Source organism: Heliconius melpomene, chromosome 18 (genome assembly GCF_056956725.1).
Source record: "Heliconius melpomene rosina isolate 202511_hmr_F chromosome 18, ASM5695672v1, whole genome shotgun sequence".
Taxonomy (NCBI): domain Eukaryota; kingdom Metazoa; phylum Arthropoda; class Insecta; order Lepidoptera; family Nymphalidae; genus Heliconius; species Heliconius melpomene.
This window is the reverse complement of record NC_140406.1, coordinates 15,641,972-15,668,514: the sequence shown is the minus strand read 5'-3', so window position 1 is coordinate 15,668,514 and position 26,543 is coordinate 15,641,972. Positions and strand designations below refer to the sequence as shown.

The window sequence follows — 26,543 nt, the reverse complement described above, 5'->3', positions numbered from 1 at the left end:
TCACGAATAGGCGCTGGTCAGATGTGGAATACACCTGATCATATAGAATATACAGTACAGTCAACGAGTCTTGGGCATCCGGTACAGAAGTCAGGTTTTATGAACTTTCACTTTTTTTGTTGTTCTAGTGAACAATGTGGAAAGAAGCACGCAAATCCTAAAATCAAATTTTCACAGCCAGGTCGCCTTAGATAAGACGGCCATGACTTGTTGACCGTCCTGTACTTACCAGTAAATTTAAATTGTTAGTATGCACACACTAATCCCAATCCCATGGTAAAAGATTTAAAATAATAGAACTAAAATATTTTGTCCAAGAGGTGAGAGATCGAACTTGGATTCTGAAAGTACTAAGATTTAAAATAAATATTCTTGATATTAACTTTCAAATTAGAATTTCGTCTAGACAGCTATTTAATAGTTGGAAGTATATATATATATATATATATATATATATATATATATATATATATATAGCAAGTTATATAAATGATGTACATAATGTGTTACAATTTAAAATACCATCTCATATTACATACACGCTATATTGTTGGAAAGTATAAAGATATATTGGAGGTGGTCATGAACTGATTTTACAATATTTATATAAAAATTCTGGAGTCTTTCTATTTAATAGTATATACAGTACTTTATGAGTTTTTTTTGTATTTCATTTTAAATTTTGCTCTGTTTCATATATTTATAACAGTTAGTAACTTGTATTTTGATAGTACCTGAGCAACGCTTGGGAGGTGGGCGTTAACAGCCGCGACACAGTGTTTCACTAATGCGGTTATTACCGTACAAATTGTTTCTTGTATAACTTTGCTAAATGTTATAAATAAATAAATAGTTACATATATTAATTTAAAAACCTTTTTCAAAAATACAGATCCACCATAAATTAAAATAAAATTAACCCAATAGAAAGAAAGAGGATAACAAAATATATATTAGTCAATAGATTTATTCATGAAAATATAATTTACATACAAAATGACAAAAGGCACTCGGCTTTATATTAATGGCACATTAAAGTTAGTCGACAAGGCACCCCGCTCTTGCACACTTACTAGCGTTTTACTTAGAAATACTTAATTATAATAATCAGAGAGTTTATTAAAAAATGCGTTTTTAACATAACTTATTCTTTTTAAAAAGAAATAAACTTTTTTAAAAGACTCTAAAGAAAAATACAAGACCATTGTACAAGAAAACAAATGTTCATAAAACATATTGCTTAAACTATTAGAAATGACAACTTAAATAATCTGATACTGAACTGAATATGAATAATTATGAATAAGTTTAACAAAAATTAAGCTCTTATATTTTCAATATATTTAATTTAAAAAAAAACAATTTATGTTATTATGAGTCTCTGGACATTATAGCAATTATAATTATATGTTGAGATGTTTTTAAAGATTTTTTTTTTATATTGAAGTGAACTTATATCTCATAAGATATTTTATGTTACCGTTCATACACAGCATAATAACTACACTAACAGTTAAATAATATATCATAAAGTGTAATTGAATATAAAAAATTAAAAAGCTTTACGGAGATTCTTCTCATGTATGTAATAATCAAAAAATATTTGGGAACCCATACAAAGAAACCAAACAAATATGATAATAAAAATAAACAAAAAAATAAGATGTTACAACCCTATTTTATATATTCAGAGGTTCTCAAACTTACAAGAAATAAAAATTAACACAATTATATATTAAATATTTTTTTATAACAATAAAATATTGTTATTCCACGTTTTATATATACTTCAAATGTAATATAATTATTTCTGTATGCCCGTTCATTAATATAATTACATAATAACACAAGGCATGGCGCAGCATAGTGGTAGACAGATGGGCACAGCCGTTTTCTTCTCAGTGTGCTTTTCGCGGCTTCGTGCGCCGGATTCGTACTCGTACATACCGCGTCCTGAAGCGTACGCGCCGCCACCTTGCATCATTGCCTGGAAATATATTGAATTTTAATTGTTTACTTATTTTTATTATTTGCGTGGTAATTTACTTAAATCTTTGAGAATAATGATTACTATTTATTTATACAATATGTTTCTAATAGGTACAGGGCTATAGGTTAAAATTTTAAAACTAAATTCAAATAAAAGCTTTTAGTTCCTTATTTGTTAGGATATAGCATTGTATTAGAATCTGATATTAGCTTTATATAGTTTTAAGATTAAGAACGTTTTAATACATAAATAATTCTGTTATTTTCTCTTATATTTTTACACATTATAAGGATCTTATTATTCCGAAAACTTTATGGCCTCGGTATGGGATCACTTATAGTAGTCACCTATTCAAGGAAGTTGTTTTTTTTTTGTAAACTGAAATAAGTTTTTTTTTATGCTTGTATATTAATTTTGTATATGCTATTAATCTATGTATCACCATTAAAAAAACAAAATCTTTCCACTAATAAAATAAACATACAAAAAAAGCACAAAAAAACTCACAGCAGATTGATATCCACCAGCCTGTGGCGTGTCCTTCTTAGCAAAGGGAACATGTCCAGGCGGGTAGTACACGGCGGGGCCGGCCACGTTCTTGCTACTATTGACGGGGGGAGTGTGCTTCAGGGTGTCCTTCTCCTTCTCTTTTCCCTTCTCTTGTACACTTTGTGCTTCGTGGGTCACTTCTACTTTCCTACGTGTTATGCCGTCTGGTTGGGTTGGGAACCTCTGGAATGTTGAGGGTTATTGTCAATATGCTTTCTTATAAAAAAGAAATTTGCTCAAGGTTTAACTAATTGATACAAAAAACCCGTTTCAAATAAGTAACATTTTATGTCATATCTATCTATGTAATCAATGTATCACTCAATTGTTATGCTAATCAATCTACTTTTGAACTAAAACATTAAAATATTAATAAACTAACAACAGGCGAGGAAACTATGACAACGTTTTCAGCGTCTCTACACAGTTACCTAGTTTTTGAATTAAGATCAACATATAAATTTAAATTTCAAAAACCCACAGCTTCAGGGAAATCAGCTAGCAGGTCGTCCAACTTCTTAGGTGGTTGTTGAGTGCCGGTTGATGGTGTGTGCGGGCGCGGAAACGGAACCGGCGACCCCCCTACTGGCAGGGCGGGGGCGGGCGTGTTGCGCGTGCTGTGCGTGTTGTGCGTGTTAGAGTACGTCGTTTCGCTGTACTTGTAGGTTGATGGACCCTGTAGTTAATGTTTACTTTTAGTTTAAATATGCATATTTTCTTTTATAAAACAATAGCTGTCTAGAAAAATCTATAATATTTGTTTTTAAAAATGTTAAAATTTACTGTGCTACAAAAAAAAATTAAAAGAAAAACATTAATAGATTTTATCAATTAAAAGTAAATAAAATTTTTACAATGATCGTTTGATTGTAACGCAATGGTTATGGGTTTGATTTACAAATAGGGGCCACCTATAATATGAGCCATATCTATTTTGCATTTCATGGGGCGAATGGGGCACTTGTGGCAATCCACACACAAACATATTTATTTCTATTTAAATAAATATAACAAAAATAATACTTACATATGGGCCATGTCCATTTTGCGGCTCGTAGGGGGAATGGGGAACGTTGGGTCCGTGGGGCGGGTGGGGAGAGTGGGGCACGTGGGGTGAGTGGGGCACTAGAGTAGTATTGGCTGGTTGCGGATATACTATGCGTTCGCTTGTGTGGTGTTCTGTAGAAGAAAAAGGATTAGTGAAATTTCTAAGAACTTTAAATTTACTTGTACATATGGTAAAAACAAAATATAAAAAATCTTGCTGGCTTATTTATGACGAAAAAAATATGTTGTTATGATATTATGAAATAGGATCAAACAACCGTCTAAATAAATAAAATCTGCCAAGTTCAAATCGGACGGGAACCCATCTTGTGTTCCATACCAATTTCATGAAACTTGTCAAATTTAGTGCGAGCGAATGCACTAACTCCGTAAGAAATGAACAATAAACATGTAATATAGTTATAAATTTCTAATTTTCACATATTTTTCTTTATTTATACTGTAAGCTCTGACTGCCTACTACCGTAAAGGATTTCTTTTGGGATACGGAACTCTAAAAAGATTTTCAATTGTAAGAAATACATTATCTATTAAATAAAGATAACAATAATCTTTCTACCTACCGTCAGTAGTGTAGTTGACGCGATAGTCGCGGCGCGAGCTGCAGTGCGTGCAATGCTGGCACACTGGTACCGGTGGTGCGCTGGCGTTCGTGGTAGTGCTGGTGGTGGTACTGGGAGATGGAAATGAGTTATGTTATTTTTTTTTTTTTTACGACTAAGACATTATTGTTCTTTACTAGTTAATAGAAACAATATTTAATTCATTATTAAGTTTTATTTTTCTTTCACATAATTTTTGGTGGCGCATTAGGACAGCAGCGTTTACACTGTAAACACTATATTTAAATTATTTCCCATTTCTCCCTTCTGGTAGAAGACACACTGTTTATCCTGCTATATGCGGGATACAGCGTGAAGCTAAATAAAGAATAATACTAACTCAATAAGGTGTTGCTCGGTAGTGTATCTCGCGTCCCCGGGTATGGGCACGCTGGCAGGGTCTTGGTCAGCAGGAACCTCGTACGTATACGTTTTCACGGTGGTCGTCACTTTGTTCATGGGGGTGCTGGAGCGGGACAGCTGGAATTAAGTTTTTTTTAATCTATTGATAGACTTAGATATGGCCACATTAAATCTAATAGTGAGAACTAGAATATTATTTAAGTAAAAAATATTTTTGTTATAAAACATATAAAAATTGCAAAAGCCAGCTTATTGGAAACCGTCTAAGACGAAGAAGAGATTTTTTTTTACTTTTAAAATGACAACTTTTACTTATTTAGTTGTATTAAGAATTGAAACCTAAAAGTTTGAAACATAATATGTCTAACAATTTAATACCTATAGTATATGTATAGTGGTCGCACTATAAAGTTATTAATAAATGTAATATAAATTCTAATAAATATTTTTAAATACTTACAGTGCCAGTGCCAGTGCCTGGTGGGTGGTGGCAGTGGGCACACACAGCTGGGGCAAGTACGGGTGGTACTGCGGCTGGTACCACACGGGACTCTGGAAAATTAGAAATTATATTTATAAAAATATTATAATTAAGTAAATGTTATTAATACGATTCGAATCCGAATTAAACATTTTATTTTAGTTGTTTAGTGGAATATTTATTTTTAAATTTTTTAGTTAAAAATCATTTCGACAGAGAGATGAGACCATACAGACAAAAAAAACAAATTACGAAGTCACTATTTCCTGAATACATTTGTATGTATGCAGTCGTACACATATGTACACGTCCCCATATATGTATATACCTCTGGGGACGTGTTTACAGGGACTTGAACTTTAGACTCCAATTATTGAATCTTTCTATTATTTATTATTATTACTTATCCTACACAAAACAGGGCAACTTTGTGTTAAGAAACTCGTTCCTCACTTTCCGTTCAATTTTCTTAAGTGGCGAAAATCAACACCACTTTATTTTATTTTATCAACACCGCTTTATCTTACGTTTAGTCTTCCATAATATTGAACAATTCCTACCAGTCTTCTCCTCCCTATACACCTCCTGGCGGAGTTCCGCTGCCCTGCTCACGACGGGCGGAGGGCTGCAGCCCCATGACGAGCTCTCTATTCTCTCCTCGTGCTTTAGTGTAGAATAACCACTTGAAGGAGCTTTTGCAGGCGTACTGTGATCATATAAATTGTTTATAAGTTAAATACAGTTTGAATAAATGGTTATAAAGAATAACAATAAAAAATATACAATATATTTTTTAATTTTTTTATGAATAATTTAGTAAAAAAAAATTAATAATTACCCTCTCCTGAAATCGAATGATGTACTTTCAGCTGTATCAGAAGTGTATCCACCTGAAATATAAAATGATACTGTTTTTATTCCATTCTGGTGTGTTTGTTCTTGGGTTAGCTAAAAGTTAAGTTTATATGAAGACAAACTGCAGCATTGATTTCCACCAAAATGTAGGTACTAGGAAACAAGGAGTATTGCAGAATGTTTTTCCATTTTAATTTATATCTAGAAAATCATTATTTTTATATTTTGCCACTGTTCTAAATATTTTTAAAAGATTCTATAAAGTAATTACTAGATTTACTTTAGTAAGAATATAAAACTTTATAAAGTAACATTTACTCTTGTAAAGCTGTCGCTCTTGATCCTTCTGCAAGTCGTCGAGTAGAGAGTCCAGCTCATCCACGTTCTGTGTCATCTCCTTCGTCACTTTTGAGCTTTTCACTTTTGAATATCCTACATTAATAACATTTATATTTTTATAATAAAATAAATAAAAAATCAGATTCACGCTGTATCCCGCACCCAGCAGGGTAAGCATAGGTAACTTAGTGTTAAGACAAACTTTCCGCCAAATTCTGTAGGCATTGCTTGTTGAGTAGCGGAACTTACAGCCGTGCTTTGACATCAGAGCGAAAAAATGACAGTATACATTTAAATAATAATTTCATTTCTTCGACTGGGCATCGAACCCACAACCATTCGCATTTACAGTCACACACTCGTGTCCCTGCGCTACGATTGGCCGCATATTTTTATAACGTATGTATGCATTTATATAAATTACCGTACATATAGTTATGTTAAAAAACAAAACAAAAATATATTCTTGAACAAAATCTTGTAATTTTTATCATCGACTTGGTTAAATATTGTATGCTATGTATATTGTATGCATGACAAATATGTTAGGTATAGCTACATGAATAACAGCAGAACTGATATTATGTTGATATAAGTATTATACTTTATTGGGCAGCTCTTCAGCAACTTATAGTGGAAGGCCATTTTTATTTAACTATACTTTTTTTTTATTCGTGCTATATCACCAGGATTCTAAGTTCTCAAACCTAGTGTTAAAGCACTCCGTTCTCGCTAAGACACTTCCGTTTCCTATTTTCCGCCCAATTCTCGAGCCATTGTATGTTGAGTGGAGAAACTCGAGCTTTGCTTCGTTACTAGGGGGAGGAAACGAAAATATTATGTGAATTTCCCCCTAGTAGGAATTGAACCCATAATTATCACGTTTACAGTCGCACGCTTTGCCCCTGCGATACGATGATCTCGAATTATACTGATTAACTAATATAGGTGTATTTAATTTAATATTAAAATTTTCGTAGCCGTTGTCTTACGATTCAGTTGACGTTCATGTCAACAAAGTACAACGTTTAGAATCAATATAAATAAGCCTACCATTCACCCACTCAATATCAAACAAAAAAACCTCAAAGATAATATTCAAATTATAATACTCTACTAAATACAAAGAGACAAAAGTATATACAAAAAACCTCACCAGGTGTGGGCGAGCTCTCGTAGTTGTACGTCCTTGTGCCCGTTGTGATCGCGGGCAACTCCCTCTCCTCTCTTTCATAGTAATACGAGGATTCGGACCCTTTTGGTGTAGTCTTTGGAGGGATTGTGAATTCCTGTAATAGTTTTGTTATTCTTTTATACATTATTCTTTCCATACACTTAAAAACAAATGTGTACGCAGGGTTAACGCTTAAAGTGATTCTCTACCAGTTACCTATTAACGTTTGTAAGCAATATTTTTTAGATTTTTGTTGTATCTCGCACATGGCGGGATAGACAGAGGAAACCTGGGGAGAGGGAAACCGGGACAGAGGAAAAGGTTTCCGCCGAATGCAATGCATAGACAAATGTAGATCTATGCAAGGTCTATGCATGGTAATCTTTGGATAAATAGATAGATAGGTACAAGGTATTAGTTAACGATAACAACAATAATTCCTCACCTCAACAGTATGCAAGTCTTTTCTATCATACTTGCCGGACGGGTGCGTCTCTTCCTTGTACTCATAGTGGTACTCCCTGGTGCCCCCGCCCCGTCCTAATGAGTCCAACTTGCTGCCTTTCGGGATTAACTCCGATTTTATCATATCTGTTGACAATGTGTGTTATTATTGAAATATTATTATTGGATATAGATAATCTTGGGGTGTAACTGACAGCGATAATTATAGGTTCAAATCCTATGTGGATTTTATGTGTAAACCACGCAATATACGAAAAAGTTAATAATAAAGTGATATTTCACCATTTTTTTCACTATACCTTATATTTTATGCCGAATATAAATGTTATTTTTTTAACCTTAGTCCCACATACAGCGGGGGTAGCCAAAGAAAACCCACTATTCTGATTTTCCGTTCTCTACTTTCTGCTTGAATTTGAAACGCTGCATTGTTTGTGTTGAAATGCGCAACTCAACACTGCATTTATATTTTATCTTATGAGCGAGAAAATAAAAAATACTCTTTTGACGGTTAGGGATCAAACTCGAAAATTGGGAGGGGCTTGAGGAACGGATTGCGACAGGGTTCCCCCTGTCTCCCCTGTATGCAGAATATAACGAGAACCTAAACAAAAACCAATAAAACATACCGAATTGTTCGTCAGTGTAAGGGACGGTGCCTCTGCTACTGGAGTACTCTTTGTACTCCTTATGCTTACTATATGATTTAGTGGCCATTTTGATAGATTGTTATTATCTGGAACAAGGAATAATATAATTAATATTTATATACATTATCACAAAAAATAGATAAATAAGAATATAAAGTGTCTTAACACTAGGTTCTCTCTGCCTATCCTGATGTGTGCGGGATACAGTATGAAACTGATTTTAAAAATGAAAAAAGAAGACAATTAAATGTAATTTTTTATTGTAAGGTAGACAAGAAGAATTAATCATTTCTTTGGTAAAATAAGTAACAATATTTAAGATTCTTCTTATAAGAACTACGATGTCGTGAAACATTATGATTGGGCGTTTGAATCCCAGCCGGGGAACTAATTATATTTTCAAAATGACAATAGGATAAAGTTGATAGCCAAAGAGAAAAATAATCTTTGGTATTTTTCAAAAGATTTTTTATCATAATATAATACCTAATTCCATCCAGATTACATAAGACAAAATTAGGTATAAAGTTTACAAAATAAATGTACTTCTAAAATCTATTATGTTGTACTAACTATTTCTTCAGTTCTGTTCAGTTTTTTATAATGGCGTTCCACGCGTGACAGTCGAGCACCAAATCACTTCGAAAATATCACAATATATGGAAAACACACGAAAGAAGTTGTATAACTATGGCTTTAAGGCAACCTGTCTAGGCCAAGTAACATTTCTACCCGCGGGTTTGACTAGTGCATGTATTAAGTGGCGCCGGATACGCGTAATGACGTTTTTATTTGAGAAAGTCAAAGAAAGTTATTTATCGGAGCAGCTTTTTCTTCTAAAATATTTTAATTGCGTTAATCAATGTAGCGTTTATGTAAATAAAATGTTTTGAAGAGAAATACATATTTTAAACGTTTTTAAAAAATAAAACATATCTATTTATTTAAATAAAAGTTATAGATTTAAATTCTCTTGGCGTCTACTTTCCTATACTTGCTGATAAGAAAATAATAATTATCATTAGCCCCCGAATAATACTGCTAATATATATACAATAACAAAATAAATTAAAAACACCTCATAAAGCACTTCGAAATAATGAATGCATAACATTTGAACAGCTGGTGTCCAAATCTGGTGACTACAACTCTGTTTCTGTGTCACGGTTAACGTAAACGTAAACGATAACTTGTTTAATGCTACAGGTATAAAATATATTCTTATTCATTTTTTTTCATTCTCCTGGCTCATTGACGTGTTGAGTGGTGAAACTTAACGCCTCGTTTTGTCTTGCTAAAGCACAGAAATGATTTATTCACAAGCAAGGATCGAACTAACAAACATCGTATTTATAACTTTATAGTCCGCTGTCCCTCTGCGCCATGATGGCCTCCTGAGTATCAATTATCATATTAAAAGATATTTGGAAAGGTATAAAAAAAAATAAACGTAGCGGGACTCGAACCTGCGTATCTTGGAAACCATCGAAACGTTCGTTGTTGCTAGCTATACTTTCTTATCGAGCTACACCGTTCACGTATAAAATACAAGTTTATATATATAAGTTAATAAAATAACAAGAGCTAAGCTGATAAATACCGCTAAATAAATACAAAAAACACTAGAAATATTTTTTTATTTAACTTTAACTCAGTAGATAGGTACCTGGCGCCAATTTTGAGGTTCCCACATTGATAAATGATGTCACGATTTCCGGTAACACGCGGTAACATTATGTCAAACATTGTCAGTCACACCTTTGTATGTAAATTGTTAGTTAGCATAAGCGTTTAAAATGCAATAACTATGTGAAATAATATTAAAATGCTATAAAATTGACGTGCCTGGCATAGAAATATGTTGGTAAACGAGTTTGGAACTGCAGTAGTCGTTTATTTTTTTATCTTTACGTAGTATCCCGCATATACAAGGGAATATAGAGAACCTAATGGTAAGACACTTTCTGCCCCAGTTATCCTATCTTATCCTATCCTATCATAGACTATTTTTCGAGTATCTAAAATTTGATGGAGGGTGGAGATAGTAGTGTCTGAAAACCAGATTCCCTTGTCCTACCCTGCAATGTGAGAAAAAACGTAAAGATATATAAATTCTCCTGAAATATTATGTAGGGAGATTTCATATTTGACACACATCTTGATCCTTTTGATAATTTATAATGATGGTATAGAAAAAACTTATTACAACTATTGATATGTTCAGTTTTAGTGTCTATGTAATTTTTAAAAAATAATAATAGTATATTTTCGTAAAAGATATCACAAACTAAAACTATTATTATAACACGAATAATATTATAAAATTTATTAAGATCGCTGTATCATAAAGAATTTAGTACGGTACAAGAAATGCAATAAAAATAATAAAATTGTATTATATATTAACATGCAGATCCGATGTGAATGACGAAGGAATGATTCAGATATATATTTTAAATTCATTTTCTACACAATGTGTCTCAGAGGGACATGCGTGATTGGAAAGAAAATGTACTGCCGACGCAATAGGGTTGCCAGTATCATTGTATGGTGATTTTTAATTGATAAATATATGACTTTAAATATGCGTAAGCTTCAAAAATCTTGTGAATGTCCTCTCTCTGTCGCCACTCTACGTATCGCATTGAAGCTGTAACCATCACTTAGACACTTAACAACACTATCTCACCTTGTTTCTTATTTTGAACGGTACATTGTAGTTATAAAGTATATACATAGCTAGTAGTAAATACCTACTTGTTCACCATTTGAAGTAATAAAATGTCAGATTATTAAAGTTATTGCCTAGATTCTTATCCAAATAACCTATTCTTGCATCATTCAACTCGTGATATAAATATGTATATTTGTTGTATGTATGTGTATTATAAGAATTAATTCTTACATTAGTCCAATAGTCATGATTGCTTGGAAAGTAATCATTGTTTGCTCAAATTAATTTCTATCTAAAATTTTCATAAAATAAACTAAAAAACAAATTGCATAAACTATCGACTGTAAACAAAACAGCTGTGGGTTCGCTTCCCACTCGGGAAAACAGGGGGGGACATCCATCCATTCCAACCCAGAACCATCGTACAGCCAAACAAACTCACAATATTTATAATATATTAGATATATCACAAAAACTTAAAACTCTATTTAATATTAGATGTAAAAGTGACCATATCAGATGACACTCCTGCGGTAACCATTCAACGTGATTGACAACTCTGAAGGCTGTATTATGAGATGCGGACGCGTATTATATATTCTACGGATCAACAGCCTCCGATCTAAATGTCAGTCTGTCTGTTACTCCTTTATGAGATATAGCTGCCTGTAGTGCCTGTGTGTGTGCTTCTTGCGCCATGTTTGTTGCGATTTGTTTAAATAATAGGTTAATTTCTGGTTGCCTTTAATAGAATATGTTTGAAAAACATTTATGAGTTTTTATTACATAAAAAGTGTTATAATTTTTGATACTGTCTTTATTTGTTTTACCAGTAGAGGCGCTCTCCACTCCTGGCGAGACCACTCGTGGCGCAGGGGCACAAAGTGTGACTGTAAACGAGACTGATTTGGGTTCGATCCCCACTCGAGAAAATAAAATATTATAGAAGTTAGGGTTAAAATTAGAAAAGGATCGATCTCACAAATATCACAGTTACAATAAAATATTGTCCCACTGCATTACAATGACCATTTTTACCATAATTTTAAGAAACAAATATTCTAGATTTTAGATCTATTTACTAGTCATCAAATAAAGTATTTATGTATTTACTCTTTTCTATAGTCGCGGATCTTTCTGTTCTCAAATTACAATCCATTATAAAGACATCTCTTGAAAGGTGGTTAAAATCAACGTCGCGCTGTATTTAACTAGCCCTGAGAAACAAAAATACTTTGAACCGAATGAAATTTGAACCCTTAACTAACGCGTTCAGTCACGCATGTCCCAAATGCGACATTATTACGTCAATATTTATATGTAGAAATTACATATATTAGCTTAAAGTTATTTTAATGAGTAGCAGAAAAAACTAATATCAAAATGCTCCGTTGCTCCATTTCTTCAAATGGAAATTGAATCCACAAATATCCATAATTCCATCCCACTGCGCCACGATAGCCTCAATGCTGTTATTAGATTCATCTATCTATCTATTCTTAAGTGTACTTGTTTTCCTATTTTCCTAATTCCTGTGCATGAAAATTATGTACAATTATGTAATTAGAATCTATAAGCAGTTGAGCTTAATCAGTTATTAATTCTTAGTTATAATTAGTGAATGTTTTAGCGGAAATTTATAAAGGAGAACACCGTGGCCACTTCAAAGATTTTGTAACACGCCTGCGCGGCCAGTGGGCTTCATTAACACATCGGAATTAGGTTAATAACGACTCATAATCCACTGAGAGAAAAAATATATGGCGCCTGGCTGCTAACTAATTATATTTATAAATGATATTTTTTACAGTTTCACGCTATAACCCGCACATACCATGGTAGATAGAGTTCGCCCTAAAAACCCTTCGTTCTCCGCTTTGCGATAATTAATATATGTATATATATGCGGAAAAATAATAATAATAAAAAGCCTTCTATCTAACATACTAGGCTTCCTTGTAATACTAAACAAAGGTTTCTTACAATCTTAATACTAAAATGGTAACTGTTGACTGACAGGCTGATCTATCAACACGACTCACACTACTCGCCTGATCGGAGCAAAAGTCATAAGGATATCTGGTCATAACGTCATCGCCTTATAATAAAGGACTTTAATGTTTGCTTTTTCAAGTGAGCAATATATCGAAAACTGGGCGGAGAGTGGGGAGCGGAGTGTCAAAACACGAAGTTCCTTCTGCTTCATGCAGGACACAGCGTGAAGCTAAGAAAATGTTTATTCTTACTAATATTTTTATGCAGAATAAGGAGCCTGGTAATTTTTTTTTTTTTCATTTGTCGTTGATTTTTAAAATTTAGCATGCGAGGATGCGAGGATTTAGCAATTCAGGATGCTAGGCTGAAAATTTGCTAATGAATCGCACATTATAAGGCGAACCTAGTATTAAGATTTTCCGTTCCCATTAAGACACTTCCGTTACCCACTTTCCGCAGAATTCTGGAGGTATTACCTATGTGTACGATATAATGATTTTTATTATTAAATCATCACGACTAATCAATAAAGTAAAACAGGTAGAAGTAAACGTAGGTATAAGTATATAATTACACGTAGGTAGGTACATTAAACAATTAAACGAAGCCCATTCAAGGTTCTGTAATTTCTATAAACCACTATAAAAAATCTAGTGTCATTATATTACGAATGTTTAATATGAAAATAGTACAAATCATATTTTGTTTATATCATATTTTATGAATAAGCACCCAGTGACGGGTCCAAATGTGTTTCCAATAAAGGCTACGTGTCGCAAGCTGCGTGGGCGCAGGTTGCGTCACTCATTCACGGCGCCTACGCGGATGAGGAAAAACTATCGGCCATGTTAAGATCAGGTAATGCACACTATTATTGCATATTTGAGCTTCAATTACCATTATCATTATTATCGCACCATAGTGGGGGAGTTGGCGTTTTCCTGATTATTCGCTATGGTTGTGGGTTCGTCACACGCCAGGTAATTCTCATATTTGTATTAAGCTTTGCCCATAGGGATAAAAAATCTTATTTCCTCAAAAATTTCTAACATATTGGTAGAACAAATCGATATTTTGCATCAATACATCTCAGTTCGCGTATACCTTGACCGCTATTCGCCTTACAGAACATGACATCATCGCCGTAGTTTGCCTGCGTTTTCATTTATTTTTGTACACCACCCCTCTCTTTCCCTCCCGAGCAGCCATCTCTCTCCCACCTTCTTTAATTAAACAGGAACAAAGATCTTAAGTTATGACCGCGCAAATTAAAAACAGGATATTCGTGTTTCATGTAATAAGAAAATATATTAAATAAGCTTCGAGGTGACTTAATGTTTTGAATATTATTTATATTACTTTCTAATTTATTTATATAATTTTTCACTTTCAAAGTAAAAACATTTAAATACCATATGAATACGTAAAATTTAGAATAAATACTTTACTTTCCATTTCTTTATTTACACATATATAGTAAAGCCGAAGAGTTTGTTTAATTGACAGCGCTCATCTCAGGAACTGGTTCTAATTGCAAAATTCATTTTGTATTGACATCACATAAAGCTTTTCGAAGTAACTCACCAGAAGGGCGGTCAGTTACTTCAGGCACTTAGAATGTGTCTTGTACAACTATTACTTTTTCCATTTGAACACGGGGACGAAGTCGCAAGTTAATGGTAGTATATAAAAATGTTGCTAAAAAGACTATATATCAGTGACTAAAGGGTTAGCGATGAGTAAAAGAATTGTTTATAATTGGGTTCGTGCTAATTGCTTCGCCCGATCGTTGCCCTTTCGTTACTTTAGATAGTCGGACTCGAAGATGACACATCAACCCGTTTTAGACATTACACTAGTTTAATTATATAAAATAAGATAATGAAAATGATCTTTGATAATAACTATTCAAATAAATAAAATGGGCCGGATTAGACTGTAGAGCAGAGGATCTCTATTTTATCAATCAATGCGGAAGAAAAAGAAACTTGCGATAACGGGACTGCTAAGAGTATTTTCTTTTTAACTTTTCCATCAACATGTTTAGTAAATTGAAGTTTAATCAAATAAGCTCTTTACATTATAATTATGAAGTCACGAATCTATTTAGAGTGTACGAGAACAGTGATATCATGAGGTCAATCAACAGGTTGAGAGGCAAAATAGGTCAAGTTTACACGGAAAATAATCACATAGCGAAACATTGTACTGATGAATACTAAAATCTTTAGATAATTGTAATAAATATCTATCTTTATGTATATGTATATAAGTTATGGATATTTCTGATGCCCCAGCCTTTTAATCTCATTAAACTGACTTGCCGAAACAATATAAAGCAATTAATAGATACAAATATACGTTTACTCTGGAGACGCAATATGTATATAAAACGGTTTTTTTTTCATCCATTTTTTGAGCAAACCTAGACTTAAAAATTCAATATACATATAAAAAGCAACAATCATTTATTGTGTGATGCATTCAAATACTTTTTTAGCTTCACGCTGTATCCCGCACGAAGCAGGGTGGACACAGGAAACCTGGGATCCTGGTGTTAAAATACTCTGGTCCCCACTTACTGCTAATTCTAGAGTCATTTCATATTGAGTCGCGGAACTCAACGCCCCATTTTGCCTTCTTACCAGAGCTAGGAAATGAACACATGAAACATTTTATGCAAAATATTTCAATAATAAATTATTTCTTGAGGTCAGATAATTAAACGTCAATGTTTATTCTAAGTTAGCGCCGCGTCGTCTTCATCAAGGTCGACAACAAGTAAAATCCATACATTAAAATATATTATGTAACGTATCGTATTTATATATAAATCGTTTACTTAAGATTTTAACTACTATATTTATATTAAGAAAATTTTAACAAGTTGGACAATTTGTTCAAATTTTATATGTACATATGAAGTCTGATATTTAAACTTATTAAATTTTAATAAAATTACTTTAAAGTAATGACGAATCTATTTATTAACAAGTACAAGTTTTTGACAAATGGTATTTGGCAAAAAGTTTATAATTAAAAAAAAAGTATTTATTAAATTTCATTTCGCTCTGGTACCAAGACAAAGCGCGACGTTGAGTTCCGCCACTCAAAACACAATGCCTCAAAAGTTCGGCGGCCTGTGGAGAACAGAGTGTTTTAACATTAGGTTCTCATGTGCGGGATACAGCGTGAACCTGTAAAAAAATCTAATTAATGATAGTTACATACTTACTTCATCTATCCATCAGTTTATTTTATCCCGCTCACTAGTAGGTACAAGTAGCGTCTCAGTTCCGTCAAATGGTTACAGAATGGTCATTTGAGCTATTTCTAGACAGTCTACAGAAAGTCTACTCTTGTAAGTAAATTGTCTGTATTTAGTTTCTATTTTATACATAAGTTTTCTTTAAATGAGTAAGTGTACTTGTCTGTCTGTTCGTGTTCAGATAAAGAGATCTAAAGAAAGTAACATTTAGGATTTTGTAATTGTATCCAAATTACACACCAAAAAATAACCAGTGCAAGGTATATTATTTTCTAATCTTTCTAAATTAGTAATTTTACATAACAAAATCGTAACGAGGCAAAGCTTGGCGTTGAAATCCGCCATTCAACATGCTATGCCTCCAGTATTTGGCGGAAAGTAAGTTAATGGGAACGGAGGTTTCCTCTTCCGTGTGAACACTCAAACAAAGCAGGGAGAAACCTCTAAATTACCTATTATAAAACACTACTTAAAAGAACAAATTCAATCTATCATAATCAACTCAACGATATGTCTAGAGTTCATCTAGTTCGCATCTTACCTCCCATTTCCGTAATGTACTAAGAAATGACTTTAAACGGTACATTCAAATGTATCCTCTTCAGCACTTCACTAAAAGGCGTTTTTGCTTTAAACGATTGATTTCGATAGTTACGTAGGTATAGATATACCGTGTACGTAGGTGTGCACTGTGCAATCATTATGTCGGCAAGTGGTGACAAGGACGTGTTGTGGAGGTAACGAGTTTTGTGTAGGTATAATTCATTAAATGGTATTAAAGTGCATTTAATAATTATTATTAGCTCCACGGTGTATCCCACACACAGCAGCAGGGTAGGCAGAGGGAGCCCAGTGTTACGACACTCCGTTCCCCATTTTCTGGAGGATTCTGGAGGCATCGTGTCGCGCTTTGCCTCTATACCAGAGCGAAGTAATGAAAATAATAAATATTTTATACATTTCCTCGAGTGGGCATCGAACCCACAACCCCCTGCACCACGACTGTCCTATTAATAATCATTATATGAATAATACAGTTTGAACTGTTATATGAGTTGTACAAATACATTGGTTGTAGTCTACTACTATTATAAAGCTGAAGAGTTTGTATGGTTGAACGTGGTAATCTCAGGAACTACTCTGACTGGAACTCTACGACTCAATACAAATGCAATATAAATTTATAATGCAGAACTTTTTTCAAAATGTACAGCAATAAAAAGTGTATAGTCCAGTGAGGTCTCGTGGGCGGATCGGTTTTAGAATGCCGCCCGCCCACCGTCTGTAGAGTGTATTTTGAAATGCTTCACATTTTAAGAAGCTTAAAAATATTTAAACTGAATTACTTAGAACATAGAGTAAGAAAATAATAACATTGTATAGAATTAATATAATAAATTCGATAATGAAGAACAGCCACACTTTTCGCTTAAAGAAATTTAGTTTACCCAATTCATTATACCTTTCCCGCTCCAGTTTCTTATGAAGGTCAAGTGGTTAGCAAAAATAGATTAAATGTAAATAATGAAAAATATTTCAAATGTTTTTTTAATCACTTCTCCAAACAAAATGTAAATTTATATTTTTTTGGCGTTGTATGAGTATATTTTTACTGCATGTATAAACAATATTACGACGATCAAACAGTGAATACTTGTTGGTCTGCCAAGTTTTAAGAGTACGCACTTAAAATCAGAGACGAGAGTGCAATTAGTTTATTTCTTTATTAAACAAAGCACGGTCTTTTGTATGTAAACACAAGGGAACGAAAACAGCTTAAAATAAAATTATTCTGCCAAGTGGGTACCAAACCCACAGGCGTCGGTAAAGTCGAATACCGTCCCACTGCGTTACAACGGTCTCGTATAATGACGTAACACTACGATTTTCTGTGTATACTATACATACATATATTTATATAGGTACTCGTATATCGTAATTTAAATAACAAACATGTTTAATCAGCTATCAATGGGAAGTAATTAAAGCAGCATTGTGGGACAAATTCTTAGTGTGGGATGAGTTGTACTCGCAAGCCGCACAAAATTGCCTATACCTACCCTACAGCCTATATTTTATAGCCTATGCTCTTCAGTCTATGCTAACCTATAGCCTATACTTTATAGCCTATGCTCTTAAGTCTATCCTACCCTAGTCTATAGTATAGTGTAGAGTCCAAACTAAAGTGGTGAGTGCAACTGTGTCATGCACGTAAACTGGATACTCCTACACGAAGTAGCAAATAGATTTAGCTCAATGACTTCTGAGTTCTGCGTTCTGTTACGTTTACTGTCAGGTAAGTTTTATAATGTTCGTAGAATGTAAAATTATGTAAATATCGAGCAAAGACTAAATTATGTATATTTTTTTATAAATATTTACACACAGACGCTCTACATTTTTACGTTAAGAATATATTGTAATAATATTACTCATTGCAATTTAAAAGGGCCATTTTAAATTTGTATAATAGTTAGTTGTTAACTTTAATAAACAACAATATATTAACAATTTAGATATTTCTAACAATAAAAATATTTTAACGATTTATAGAAACAATAAAAATATTTTAACGATTCTCCATAACTTAAGAGCCCACACTAATATAAGCTATTTGTATCTTTTCCTACCATAGCTGACATCCATCTTGCTTTGCTCCTACGAGTATACACTCCAAGGAGAATAGGTTTTTAATGAATGAAATAAACCAATGTGTCACGGTGCGGTGTGTTGGTGGCAAGCGTGCAGACGACCTCGCTAGATTATGTAAAACAAAACTTGTTTTTGTTTTCATTTTTAATCCTTTAAAACGTTTGCTTCTATAAAGCCCGGTTTCTAGCGCTAGCGGAGTGGACCCATTAAGGACTAGGTTGACCTCGCAAGAGTAAGCTGGATATTTGTATTTCTACCAATAAATAATTGTGCGGAAAGGACCGAACAAGCAGAGAGAGAGAGTTGAAATAAAATTACTCAGTTCGAAAACCCCCGCTTCGCTCGCTATGTTAAAAAAAAATACTCTAAAATACAAAAAAAACACTATGCATTTAATTTAAATAAAAAAAACCACGATAAATAACAAAATGTCACTTATTAATTTAAAAGTCCTTTCCAACACGAAGGTCAACTAAGGACTGTTACTTCATTGAAATTCGCGAGCACACGTAATGCTTCAATTAAAACGTGCTCCAAATAGTAATAAAAGATAAACTCGCCCGAATACCACCGAAAACAAACCAAGGTTATCAGTTGAGACAAAAAAATATATAGTGCACAGAACAGGTCCAACTCGTTTCTGGTACCATGTGCCAAAACATAATTGGATGGATATAAGAGATTGCTATTAACGTGTTATAACTGGGAATTTAAATAATTATGTAGGTGGTAGGTATATGTATAATTTTGCATTAAATCACTATACATATGGTAGTGGTAAAGGCGACGGCTGTAGGTTCTCTTCCCATTCGAAAAAATTCCCATTTTTTTTCCCCGTTCTTGTTATTACAAATTATTAAACAAAATATATTTTTTTATTTAATACTATAACTATATCTCGGATATAGGGGAACCCGTTGAAAATTTCACATACACCGCCCAATTCGAAACACTGCCCGATGAGTGGCGCAACTCAACGCCGCGCTAAAAATCGCCATTGTTATTATTTTTCAAAATATCCTTCTAAATGTCTATTATGCTTGCAATCCTACATTACATTGTTAGGTAGAGAGAGGTTTGTAGCAACTAGCAATTGCTAAGCGCCTGCCTTCACCTTTAGAGCGAAAGGTCATGGATTCTGCTTTCTCCAAAGGCAAATATTTAGACAAATTCATATTGTTGCAAGCTTTTCCCTTTTAGTATATTAAATACTATTTTGTTTTATTTCATCTGACTTAGTATTTAAAGGTTGAAATAACAACGTATTTTATATCTTTTTTAGCTTCAAGCTGTATCCCGCACATAGCAGATTAAGAAGAGGGAACCTGGGAGCCTAGTTTTAAGACACTCCCTTCATGAAATAAAAATATTAAATATTTCTTTACCTCGAGTAAGGGTCAAACCCACAACTTGTCGCATTTAAAGTCGCACGCTTGAATCCCTGCGCTACAGCTGCCCTTATATCACAACGTGATATTAGAAAATAATGATATATTGTGATTAAAATTTGTTTTTAAACTTTTACAATGTCTAATTCAGCCACTAAATACTGAATGTCTCCAAATGTCTGAAAATTGGATTGCAATAGATACACTGCACTGTATCCTCCTAAATATTTAAAGTCAAAACTTTCGAACGAAGACAAAAAAAGGAAAGAAAAGCTCAAATGTTGTAAAGTTCAAAATCATAACTTTTGGTCTTAACCTTAATACCTACCACTGATTCATCGAAAAAACGAGACCGATGTATTTGTTTTATATTTCACCTTAAGTTTAACTAAAAAAAAAACGACATTAGTCAGTCTTAAATTCATAATGCCAAACTAATTTTAGTCTCAACAAAAGTGAGTCGTCGAATATTGGTTTATTTTCTAAGTTTTGGCAAGCGTGCCAACTGGGTGCACGGGGACGTAGGCTTACTCAGGAAGTTACATCATTATTCATATAACATTCAATCGAGACTGGATTTCAGTTCAGTATATTTTACGTACAACAAATCGCGGCGTTGAGTTACGCCACTCATTTCGCAATATTTTGAAAACATTATTGTATTGGGTGACTTAACACTAGGTTCCCTCTGCCTATCCTACTTAATGCGTGAAAAGCGTGAAGCTGAAGTTATTTATAAGTACTTAATGGCCTTTAAAGTCAGTATTGGCTTATCAAGAACTGCACTGTCCCAAAAGGATAATATTTATCGATTTAAAAGCTTAATCAGCAAATAATATTATTCATGTCTATTATTAAAATAATAAAAATACGAGTATATAAATTTTTTATATACGAAATAATTATTGTCGTGGTCAAAAGGAAGTTTTTGGCACAATGGTCGCGGGTCCGTGGATAAATATGTTTACACTACAGCTTCCTCGGCTTAATTGGATAAAGAAGAGAATCTACTGTTCAGGATGGAGAAATCCAACGCAAGCATATAACGGAAAAGAATTGTATGAAGTGACACTCCACTAAATTCTTTCTGTTTGTCAGTACATAATTTTCACTCTTTTATGAATGACCTTAAGTATGAGAAGTAAAGGTCAAACATGACCCTTATCAATACAACCTTCACTTACAGTATTACGTAGTTTATCTTAAAGTCGCAAATAATATACACCTACAGCTACATCTTACACTTTACACAACAATATATGCCAAGGTTTCAAAAATCCACATTTTTCCCCGTTTCTGCGAGTTGCTTTAAATATCTTATAATTCATGTCATGGTTAAACGAGTGATTTAACCGAATCCGACTCGGATTCAGTCATGTCACAAAGTCCCGAGACCCTGACATTGTTGTCGAACAACAAATATATTATGACACATTATGTATTCCACAGAAGAATTAGAAATAGCCCTATGACGACTTTCAAAAAGGATAATCGGTTAGCAGCATAGAATTTAACTCTGAGTTTCAAAGGTATTTTTTGAGCTTCTCTTTATTCCTGACGTGATAGCTTCATATCAACTTACTATATTTTCACTTTCCCTCCTTCTTTTTAGCCTCGTCCACTGTTACGAGTCGAAATATTTTATTAGTATATACATGTGTATATTATTAAATTAAAATCAAGTTCACACTGTATCCTGAACAGAGAAAGGTATGCAGAGGGAACCTAGTGTTAAAACACTCCGTTGAAATGAAGACATTTCCATTTCCCATAAGAATATTAATAAAATAAAAATTATAAACAAAATACATAGTTTGTCCATAAAGTGGATAACATTTTATCTTACAATATAAAAGGTATGTCATTATTGCATGTACCAATAACATTTTGAGAATTGAGAACCTCTCCTCAACTCCTGTCCTCAACTCCTTGTACAGTCAAGCAAATTTCAAAATGAATAACAACGAATGGCGGGAAAAAACGTTGATAAACTTTACAATGTTCGCTAAAACCTTTTTGACATCCGTATCAGTGTAGCAAGTCATAATGAAATATAGCAGTATGATAACATTTGGAAATTCATTTTTCATTCCTGGTGCCTGGCGAAATTAAAAAGAGATGACTATGCTATACGGCAAGGGCTCTGACATGTTGTTTTTATATCACTTAAGTACCTAGTAGGTTCGGTTTTCTTGAAAGTTTCGTATATATTGTTATAGTCACTTTCTATCGTCAGGTCAGGTCACATCAATCGTCATGCGAACTTCTCTCTCTCTCTCTCTCTCTCTACAATTTCACGCAGATTGACTACGTTATAATGCTTACTTGAAAAAATCTAAACAATATTAACAGAAGACTAAACGTCCTATGTCACCCTTTACCCACTTTAACATGTTAAAGTCAACTGACATGGAAGTTTGAAAATTTGTTTTGAATAAATAGTATCAGTAATTTTCATATAATCTATATCGTGGCTCCATGGATGGATGCCAAGTTTTAATATAGCGCCCTCGATAGCTGATGTCATCGCAGTGTTTACAATAATACTGAAACATTGTTCTGAGAATTGCTAAGGGCGAATAGTAAAATTTAGAAAAATCTTGACATTTGTCATCTTATTATTATTTGTTTAGATTCAAGCTGTGTCTGTAGCTTACCATTGCGTGTTTAGTGACGGAACTTAACGCCGCTTTTTAATATTTTTTCTACAATATTTAAAATAGCCGTTGAATTTCTGCGGCCGTCGTGGCACAGCAGCACAGCGTCCTTTCCCCCCAATGTTAACAAGTAAAACAAGCAGCGTTGGTTTCCACCACCTATTACGCATTATCTCGAAAATTGGGAGGTAGACGTTTTTCATCTACTATTTTGCTATACTTATGCTATAGCTATGCGAAAAAAAAATTGAATAAGTACCGTGGCTAACTACATAGTATTACAAAAATATAAAAAGGTAAAACCCAAAAACAATTGAACATTCACAGTCATTTAGTCGTTGAAAAACAATTCATTCATATTTATTTTCATGTAAAAACCGACACTGTAAACATGAAAACAAAACGTAATATTTTAGTGACGTGATATTTTTCACATTTGCGAGGAAAATGTATTAATATATTTTTTTAAATAATAGTGTTTCTTTAAGTAAAAGTTGTTAGGTAAATAGTATAGTATTAACATTAGTAACACACATAACTAAAAAAATATCTTCGTCATGTATCCGTAGCAACATTGTAAGCGGAGAAAACCTAATGTTAAGACAAAAGTGGACCTGGATTCATTGAACAGATCTTTTCATGAAATTGCGGGGTGGGCACCAGGCTATTCCAGGGTGGGCAACAAACCAACCGGGCCGGGTTATTATTATCGTACGTATGTTATTATTAATATCGTCAAGTCCATGTACAAAGTTGATTAAAACATTAATTTGTTTATTCCAAGATAATGGAAGAACAACTTTTGTGGTGAAAGTAAAATATAATATCGAGATAAATTGATATTCACGAGCAAGTGTCAAAGCTAAAGAAGAAATGGCGTTGTTAGTGTCAATATTAATAGTGCTTGAAAATGGAATTTCCATTTCATATCACATTTTATTATATATACTAACAGCGTAGAAAACCACTTTGTTTTTTTACATATTAACTGAAACGGTATTTAAAATGTGACCTTATATTTTTATTGCGATTGCATATTTTTTTATAAGTCTAGACTTAGATTCAAGCTTTTTACGAAGTTTCTTCATTTATGCGTTTGATAGAATATTTGGCAAATTATTGGAGATAAATAGCTCCTTCTCTTATGGATTTGAACAGCTACAATGTTCTCTACAGTTTCTGATTACAATAACACATGATTGCACGCCGTGCTGTCTTCTATCAAAACATGGAAATTATTCGAATTTACAAAATAATTCTTCACAGACATAAAAGTATTAGTAACAAAATACATCCTAAAATGACTTATTAGGATGAGTAAGATTGCATTATATCATCTCAGTATTCCATTAACTGTAAAGGCCATATTCTCAATACAATTGGTCATGTTTATTTCGGCGTGTTACTGTGAACATAACGTACAAGAAACCACAAGGCTATGCGTCAGTTTTCTGATATCACATAATTTTAGTGTATTTTTAATGTTATTACTTATTAAATATTATATTTTATTAAGTTTTCAAAAAAATCACGCATTTTTTCGGGATGGTTAATGGACAGATGTCAAGTTAATTTTTGTCCGGTTAATGTTAATACTTAAAACACAGAGTTAAAACTTTCCGAAACACAATATAACCCAAAGAAAACCAAAAAGAAGAAAGAAAACGAAGTATAAATCGCTATGTTCTCTCAGTACACTGCATCAAGAAAAATAAAAGAAACATTAAATTCTTAGTCCAAGACCGTGGTGGTACCATCATAAAATGTTTTTTTTTAATTTATTTGATTCATAAGACATACAATATAATAAATTATACGATGAAGTCATGATTTTTCTCGTCTGATACATCTAAATGTAGTACTGATGACCGTCACCATAACCTTAATTTAACGTTACTTTTATTTACTTAAATCTAAATACCATTGTCTCTGTACTCTGCAGTACCCATCACAGAATAATTGAAATGTCTGAAGCATTTTAGTTATTAGGTGATAGGCACCGTTAAACAAGCCGGGGGAAAAAAACATTTATTATCTATATATACTTAGTTGTAAAGCTGAACACTTCAGCTCTGTGGTTGAGTGCACTGATCTCACTAACTACTATTTCAAATTAAAAAAATTTTTAGTGTTGATTCTCGATAAATGGGCTGTTATTTACCGAGAAAGGCAAAAAAGGCTATCACGTTAGCTGTTTCTTTCTATTTCTATTTGACCAAGCGAGCGAAGCCGCAGGTAAATACTAGTAGTATAAATATAAACAGTGCGAATCGAACCCTAGAAAATAACAAAATAGTAATATTCTATAAGGTGTAGGCCTCTATTCAATAAAAGTAATAGTTTGTAATATAAACCAATATTATTAAATAAAGTCACAAAGAGCAATTTAAATGAAGCAAATGCAAAATATTTCTTATCTAAACTGTGTTTAAGATAAACGCAGAACACGTTCTTTATTATACCTTAGCATAACAAGTGCTAGTGAAAATAGCTACAAATTAAATAAATGAATCTAGTTATAAAATAAATAGATATTTGTTTGCATATAGAGGGTAGGCAGAGAGAACTTAGTGTCTAGATACTCCGTTCTAGAGTCATTGAAGTTTTTGAGAAATTGCTTGTTAAGTGGCGGTATTAAACGCTGCGCTTTGTCTTCTTGCCAGAGCGAGGACTTAACAATAGTTTATTCCTTCAAATCGATTAGACGCAATACCTCAATACATATTGCAAGTACAATACCGTTTTAACGTGCACTTTCAACATAGTTTAAATCCAGTCTAGATCCTACTATCATCATAGACTCAATCCATATCTGAGAAAATAACGGAGTACAAACAACCATAAAAGGCTGCTAGCTACTTATCTCCGAAAAAATCTCGTCAACGACCTTTTACGTAATAAATCATTGTCGCGTCGTTAAATATATTGGGATGTGCGAATTTTATAAGAATTATTATACTCACGTGAAATTTTTTTGGTGATACAATGTTGCGAACACAAACACTAAGCACAAATAATAATTTTACAACCACTTATTTATATATTAAAACATAACGTTATTCATCACTGAACAGAAATTAAAATAAATTATGTATTATTATATCGAAATGAATCCGATATTCGTTGTTTCGTAGGCGCGTGCGGTTTAAATTCGTTCGCGCGCGGAATGACGTTTTTAGCGCGGTGCCAGTGGTCAAACGAAGCGCGGGAAAACAAGAATGGAGCGGAAACTGGATTTACGAATCGGTTCTCTACCTCTCTCTCTTTTTTTATATCGTTCGTATGTACGAAAGAGAGGTAAGTTTTATTTAAATATGAGATAGTTTTCAAATATGTTATTTTTTAATTATTTATGTATTAAACTAAGATTATA

General features: G+C 33.1%; 1 protein-coding gene across 2 annotated transcripts; it reads right to left on the bottom strand.

Annotated features, from left to right (window-relative positions):
* Positions 1 to 951: 951 nt before the first annotated feature.
* LOC146529699 (uncharacterized) lies at positions 952 to 26,333 on the bottom strand. Of its 2 annotated transcripts, none has more exons than XM_085201722.1 (14): positions 26,134 to 26,333; positions 8,516 to 8,622; positions 7,867 to 8,012; positions 7,404 to 7,536; positions 6,227 to 6,340; positions 5,892 to 5,943; positions 5,614 to 5,759; positions 5,033 to 5,124; positions 4,550 to 4,689; positions 4,171 to 4,280; positions 3,567 to 3,718; positions 3,021 to 3,215; positions 2,498 to 2,722; positions 952 to 1,987 (listed from the first exon to the last, which is right to left on the bottom strand). In XM_085201722.1, the coding sequence occupies exons 2-14, from the start codon at positions 8,601 to 8,603 to the stop codon at positions 1,835 to 1,837; spliced, it is 1,746 nt and encodes a 581-aa protein (XP_085057848.1). In that variant the 5' UTR covers positions 8,604 to 8,622; positions 26,134 to 26,333; the 3' UTR covers positions 952 to 1,834. The 2 variants fall into 2 exon arrangements, with proteins under 2 accessions (XP_085057848.1, XP_085057849.1); XM_085201723.1 differs by having other exon boundaries at positions 5,039 to 5,124.
* Positions 26,334 to 26,543: the final 210 nt, after the last annotated feature.